We start from the raw sequence: 7,378 nt of genomic DNA, 5'->3' as shown, positions 1-7,378 counted from the left end.
CCTTAATGAGAGAGAAAGAGGTCCGACAACCGCCAATCACACTCACTGTTACCTTATTAGACAGAACAGAGGAAATCATCAAACAACTTCAGTGACAAATCAGAGGAGGCTTTAATGATTTTCTCCATATATATCAAAACTGTCAGAGCTGATGAACTCCTCCTCCCCACCCATCAAGACACACACACACAGACACACACACACACACACACACACTTGACTAACAGGAGACAGGAAACTCTCCAGTTTATTTACAGCATTAAAGCCCAACACCTGCAGAGTATAGATAAAAGCACTGATAGCTAACTGTGAATGTCCTTAACACAGTCCTAATGTCTATTAGTGTATGTCAGCATGACATTAACAAAAAAACAAAAAAGATATTCAAAAAGAAAAATGTTTGCCAAGAACACAGTACACAAGTAAGCCTTTATTAAATTAATGAGAGACAGAAAGGACCCTAAAACTATTTATCCTTAAAGTTAATTTTGTGAAACATTTCATATATCTTAAAATATTTCCTGTAACTAATGTGAAACTTACTTAACTGAACAAAGTGGTTTTCTTGAGGGTGGCCCACAAAAACAACAACAACACATAATCATCAGTGAAGATAAGCCTGTTGTTCACCTTGTGACCAGCAGAGAGAGCCAATAGACTACATTTCTGCTAAAGCACCTTGTTTTGCACATTCATAATTCCACTGTTCCACAGGCTAACATTGTATATTTAAACTAATTAAATAATAAATTAACCTCCACACATTTAAGAGTAAAAGAAAATGTGGTTGGTTTACATGTCAGTCATGTGGTCTTTTTTGGGAGGGGTCACCTGCCCACAGCATATAAATGCTGCCATATGCGTCATCCCCTTTTTTCATTCCAGCTCTTCACCGAGCCCTGACTGCCGGGGGCCCAGAGGTGTTGTACCTCGTTTCCCTCCTTCTGGGAACAGTAGTTATATTTATAACTTAACGTTCCCAGAAGGAGGGAAACGAGGTACAACACATGACTATGGGACATATTCACACCCCGCCAAGTCGCTGAACTAAACATATCCCTTTTCCCAGGGAAAGACGGCGTGTAGTTAACGCTGGGTAAATTGGACAAAACTTGTGCAGTAATGCCTAGCTGGCATCTGCACAAAATCTCAAACCAAACCCATGACATGTCCATGTCCTCGTAGAGAGCTCACACCCTTCCAGGCAGAACCAACTCCTTACATGCTATAGAAATTGCTTTATATAATACCATGTGAAAGACATCGCTCAGATAGCGGCTCACCACGTGCTGGAGTTGGAAATCATGACAAAAAGGCTGGTTAGGCAAGTGCATGGCCTACAACTGCCCAATGCACCTGCGTACAACTTGCAAATGGCACAAGCACAAAGCAAGTCTCCTGTCTTCCTCTGAGTCAGAGATTTTACAGGGCAGGCTGCTCGAACGAGAGCGTACTACCAACATGCCTTTTAGGCATATACGCCACGTTTGGGCGCAACACCACCAAGCACAGCTTGGGAGCCTCCAATAGTGCATGAGGATCACCAAACGTGCTTCACTGATACCAGTACCAATGACAAGGCAGCATCTTTATATTCAAAGGTTTCTAAAGGCTCAAATAGAGGTTTACAACTAGCCTCCAGAGTCCAGACCTACCATCTGGTCATTACAGTTTGTAACGAGCCAAAAAACACAGACCTAAGCTCCAGGTATACTTTGGATGTCTGCGTTCTGTGTACCATCCGTGTGATGTAATTATTGTCAACAGGAGGGTCTACAGTGTGCATACCACAGCTTATGAGTGACTTGCACAGAGTTCACTTAGAAACATGCATTCCGAACGTATCTGTACTTAAGCCGAAAACATCCCGTCAGCATGCAGACTTAGGCGGACAATACGCATACAAAGCACCATTAATGCCCTCGTGAAAACCGTGTCACCCAATAAACTTCCAGTATGGAATGGGAGTGATTTCCTTCGGAGAAAAACCAGTATCCCCTCAATCAGGCACTGATATGGTACGCATCATACATGTGGAGACTCATCAGTTATCTCTTACCAGACAGATAATTCACAAGTATGTTTGATGAAAAAGAAAATAGGCAAGCATACATTAATGCCCTCATTAAGAGAACATAACCAACTCACTTGAACACTGTCTCTGGTTAGGAGATGCTGAACATGTCAGAAGACTCTGTGGCGAATCAGGACACGGTTTCTCTGAGATTACAACATGTGAAACTCAACAAACCTCCAATTTAGATGGTAACTGAACTCTTATGAAATCTTAAACAACTTTAATAACTGTTAATGTTTTTTTACTGTAAAAAAATCTCTAAAATAAAGAAGTGTAATCATGATTAAATCATTCGATTAAGTCTTACCAAAGCAAGTGATATCGGCCACCTCGTTAGCATAACAGTTGTTCTGTCCCCAGGGTAAAGACGGGCACTGCCACAATGTTGTGTCATGTTTTCGACATTTAAGATGATCTAACCAATTAAGAGCAGATCTCAGGCCCACTGAATATCTGGGTTCACTGCCAGATCTTCCACAGTTCAGCTCCTGACAGATCAGACTCGCTGTGTCTCTGTCCATCTGGTTTATACACACATTACCCCAGGATCCATTGTAGAAAACCTCCAGATTCCCTTCACAGCCCTCAGTTAACCGGATCTCTTTAAACTCTAGACAGAAGATGTTCAATTATATTAATTTCAGTTATTTTTATTTTTGAAAATTAACTTGAAAAACTATTTGATTCCAAATACTACATAGTGTTATTTTCTTGTTGTATATTAAGAGATTCAAAATGACTATTTGTCAATTATTTGCAATGATCCCTAAAATGTGTGAGACTTTACCTGAGCACACGACTCCTACATCCTCCTTGTGTTGACAGTCATGTTTTCCCCAGCCTGGAGAAGAGCAGTTCCACAGGGACGTCTCATTCCCCTCACACTCCACCTCATCCAGCCATATGGGTCCAGAACCAGGACCAAACCAGGCTGGTACCTGCTGGTTACTGAGGGCCACTCCACACTGCAGCTGTCTGCACACCACATGGGCATCTTTAATATCCCAGGAGTCATCACACACTGTCCCCCATGAGCCGCTGTGAAAAACCTCCAGCCTCCCTGCACAGTCTCCCCCAGAACCCACCAGCCTGATGGACCCGTGACCTGATATTCAGAGAGAGAAAAACACATTATTGATCACTAACCACTGAAGAATCTGCCCAGATGTTGCTCTTCTCACCAAGGCAGGAGATTGACAGCTGTTGTGTGGAGCTGCAGTTGAGAGTTTGTGGAGAGCTGCAGTTCCCCAGATGAGCTTCACTCCCAGAGCACTGGAAGCCCGTCACACACTCATGACTGAGTTCAGGACTGGATGAAGAGGAGCCGGAGAAGTTCAGCACAGAGCCACAGCCCAGCTGTCTGCAGACCACAGAGGATTCAGTGAGACTCCAGGAGTCCAGCAGAACTCTCCTCCAGACCTGATGGATGGAAACTTCCACCTCCCCCTCACACTGTCTCTCTCCAGACAACCGCACTAGACCATCATGAACAGCCAGAGAGGAACCTGAGGAGAAATGATTGTTTTACATCAATATATATTTGAAAATATGCTTTACATAAATTTTACATGACAAAATCAGAAATAAATGAAAAGAATCACCAGAGCAGATGACTCCAACATCTCGTCTATGAGAACATTCAGCTCGACTCCATGAAGAGATGGAACATTCTGAGAGTTTTGTTTCATTCCGTCACAATCAAACACATCAGCCCAGATTTCACCACTTCCCTCTCCAAACCAGTCTGATCCCACAACAGACACAGCAATCCCACAATTCAGCTGTCTACAGAGGACACTGGCAGCTCTCATATCCCAGCATGCATCACACACTGTGCCCCAATCATTGAGGAACTGAAGCTCCACTCTTCCAGAACAAGAGTCTGAGCCGTTTAACAGTCTGAGATCAGTGTAACCTGGACAAGGAACTTTTGTCATTACAATGCCCATTACAAAAACATAAATCATACAACATTACTTAACCACTTAGTATCAATGCGAAAGGGAAAAATGGGAAAAGAAAGTTTGTAATATAAAAAATTTAAGATTACAGTATCCTGCATATGATATGACAGAGAATCTATGAAGAATATGCACTGAATATTGATAATTTACCAGAACATATTAGTCCTACATTATTGTCACTGGTGCAGTTGTGTTTGTGTGATGATGATACTGAACAGAAGGAAATCTGAGACTCATTTCCTCTGCACTGAATCTCTTGTGTCCACATCTGAGCGTCTCCTTTGCCAAAAGCAGCTTCTCCCAGCACCTGTACAGGAGCTCCACAGTCCAGCTCTCTACACACAACCTCTGCATCCTGCTGGTCAAAGGCAGTAGCACACACTGACACCCACGACTTTATTTGGAGTATCTCTAATCTCCCAGCGCAAAAATGAGATCCATTAAAGAGTCTGGGGAGGCGACCTGTGAGTATAAATAAATAAACAACATTATAACTATTTAATTATTAATATAAGGACATCGATTCTATTCAGTTTATTTTGCTAACAAAACATTTAAGTTTGGGCAGGCTTGCCTATGCAAATTACTCCAGCATCTTCACCATGACCACAGTTATTTTCACCCCATCTTTTTCTTTTACAGTTCTTCAATGTTGTTTCTGATCCATTACACTTCACTTCATCCATCCATATTTGTCCTGATCCTTGTCCAAAGTGAGCAACACCAACTGCACGTAATGCTTTACCACAGTCCAGCTCTCTACACACCACTTCAGCAGCTCTCGTATCCCAGCCATCATCACACACTGTTCCCCACTGACCTCCATGAAGAACCTCCACTCTACCAGCACAGCGACTGGGGCCACCAACCAGCCGTACACTGCCTGCACACAAGAGTTGTGTATCTATGAAAGTCCATACATTTATAGATTTTATGGGTTTTTTGTGTGTGTGTGTGCAGTTCACTTAAATAGTCCTGTTGTGAAAAATCACTTTTGAATTTCCCTCAATCCCTCAAATCATAACAACAGAATGTATATTATAACACATCAAACCAAACCAAACCAAACCAAAAGACCGTTTAATGCAATTACAAAAAAGAAAATAATTTGAAAGTGAGAATCTGCATTTTTAATATAAGTAAGGAAATCTTACTTATAATATAAGTAAGGATAAGTAAGGAAATCTAAGCTATATATTTATATATAAAGAAAATAATCTATTTAAGAGAAATAAAATTTACAAAGTTATACCCAATTTATTGATAGTACACAGGAAGATCCTTATGTTAAATATTAAACTACTTTGATTTAATATGTTCAAAGGAACTGACTGGCCCTTTAACTGAAGGTAAAAATACCTGCAGTGGTGAGTGTGACGACTGTGGACATCAGCAGGATTGTGAGACAGCTCTTCATCATCCTCTGCTCGGCACTTCAGTACAAACTTTTCATCCGCTCTCTTAGCAATTCTGAAGAAAAAGAGACTCTTGTCTGCTCTGGTGAGAAAGATAACGGTAGAGAGAGGGGAGGGGGCTTCTGAAAACCACCAATCACACTCAGAGTTAAACTTCAAGAAAACAGCTACAACAACAAATCAGGCAAGGCATTTTCAAATGTCTCCATATAGATAAAGAGAATGCCACTTTTGATGAACAAGACTCATCCTCTACCTTACAGAGACACTTTACTGAGTAGACACACACATGATAAAGTGCTGAGAAAGTCACACAGCTGTCATGATTGTGAATGTGGGAAACACTTCAGTATACATACAGCGCCAAAGTCTGACACCTGCAGAGAAGAGATACAAGCTCTGATAACTAACTGCTGACAACAAACACAAGAGGCACAAGACAGAAAGACATATCAACGTACTATTAAACAATAACAGTATTTCATAGAACTTGATTAAATTTTGCATTTTGTTTACAAAAAAATAATAATTCATAATAATAACAATGACACACAATATTCATGCACATGGTCATTTTTATTTTAATTTCTAAATAAAAAACATTCAAATCAATTCAAAACAACAATCAAAGTGGATACAAATATAAAACAAGTACATAAATCATAAATCACATGTATGCCGTGTACTGTACCCTCTGCAGGACATAAAGAGTCAAGAGTTACATTCTTATGAGGTAAAGATCCTTGACCACGGCTGCTGTTTGTAAATGTATTTCCCAAAGTATATATACATGTCCACGATTAGTGGGTTTACATTCAAAAGGAATATGATCTTTTTTAGAAGTTGCTGTAAAATATTAATAACTAGAGCAGTGGAAGTTAAAATAAAATGTATTATTATTATTATTAAATGGTGAAGTATGTGAAATCATAACAATTATATACAAACTAATTTGGTTTTTGTGTGCGTTCTCTCAAATCGCCAAGTCTAAATCATAGAAATGTTTCAGTGCAATGGGATCACAAAAACGTGTTTTGTAAAAATCTCTGGAAAGATAAGTTTAAACTAAACATTTTTTCCTGTCAAACACTGATTCAATTGTAATCGATTTACTAAATTTCAATTTAACATTTTAAATAAAATTGATTGGTTTACAGCAGTTGAAACTTGTATAGCGTCTAAGACACAAACTCTGCAGACCACTTAAATGCTTTGAAATGATTTGAGGCAGTGGGTGTGGTTTCAGTTATACTGCCCCGCCCTGTTTTCTTGGCTCCTCCCCCACATCATCATAGTCTATTAGAAAACAAGAGAAAATTAATTTATCAACATATGCTTTAAAAAGTATTATAAATGAACGCATTCATTTTGACAGTCAAGTTAAAAGAGCAATGAATATTATAAAGTGATTATAAAAACTAAATGCAAATTCACTGTAAGGTAAAGAGATGTCAGTAACGTACCAAACTCATCACCCATATACTCCCTTACATTATTCACATCATCATACTCCCCCTGAACATCCTCTGATTTTATTAACCTTAGTTTATATGACACTATAATTTAAAGACAAACAAACAAACAAAACGTAATTTGAGAGAGTAATTTGAAACACACACCTGCATTATCATTGGAGAATTGTCGTACAATGATGACATCATCATAGTTTTCAGGCAAGTCTAAATATATAGACAAAGCATAAATGCATCCATTAAATGTACAAAATATGGGATTTTGAAACAGTGCATTAGTATAATTAAAGTGGATATAAATCTATATTGTTAAAACTTACATAAATTATAATCATGAGATCTCAGTCCAACAGTGATTATATCATCATAATACTCGGGTGTGACTTGCTGTTCTTCTAAATGAGTTAACAGCAAAGAGGAAATAAACAAAAACTGCTTTTACTATTCAGA

General features: G+C 39.2%; 1 protein-coding gene across 1 annotated transcript in view; it reads right to left on the bottom strand.

Annotated features, from left to right (window-relative positions):
- Window positions 1-259: 259 nt before the first annotated feature.
- The window catches only part of LOC137049123 (uncharacterized), a 41,305-nt gene continuing 34,186 nt past the window's right edge, over window positions 260-7,378 (bottom strand). Inside the window, 9 exon segments of the mRNA XM_067427506.1 lie at window positions 260-273; window positions 2,149-2,220; window positions 2,385-2,687; window positions 2,865-3,182; window positions 3,220-3,582; window positions 3,679-3,768; window positions 3,771-3,992; window positions 4,192-4,503; window positions 4,622-4,924. Coding sequence (XP_067283607.1) covers window positions 260-273; window positions 2,149-2,220; window positions 2,385-2,687; window positions 2,865-3,182; window positions 3,220-3,582; window positions 3,679-3,768; window positions 3,771-3,992; window positions 4,192-4,503; window positions 4,622-4,924 — 1,997 coding nt within the window.

Source organism: Pseudorasbora parva, chromosome 20, assembly GCF_024679245.1.
Source record: "Pseudorasbora parva isolate DD20220531a chromosome 20, ASM2467924v1, whole genome shotgun sequence".
In the NCBI taxonomy this organism is placed as follows: Eukaryota; Metazoa; Chordata; class Actinopteri; order Cypriniformes; family Gobionidae; genus Pseudorasbora; species Pseudorasbora parva.
Note: the sequence above shows the minus strand (reverse complement) of the source record. Positions and strands in the feature narration are given on the sequence as shown.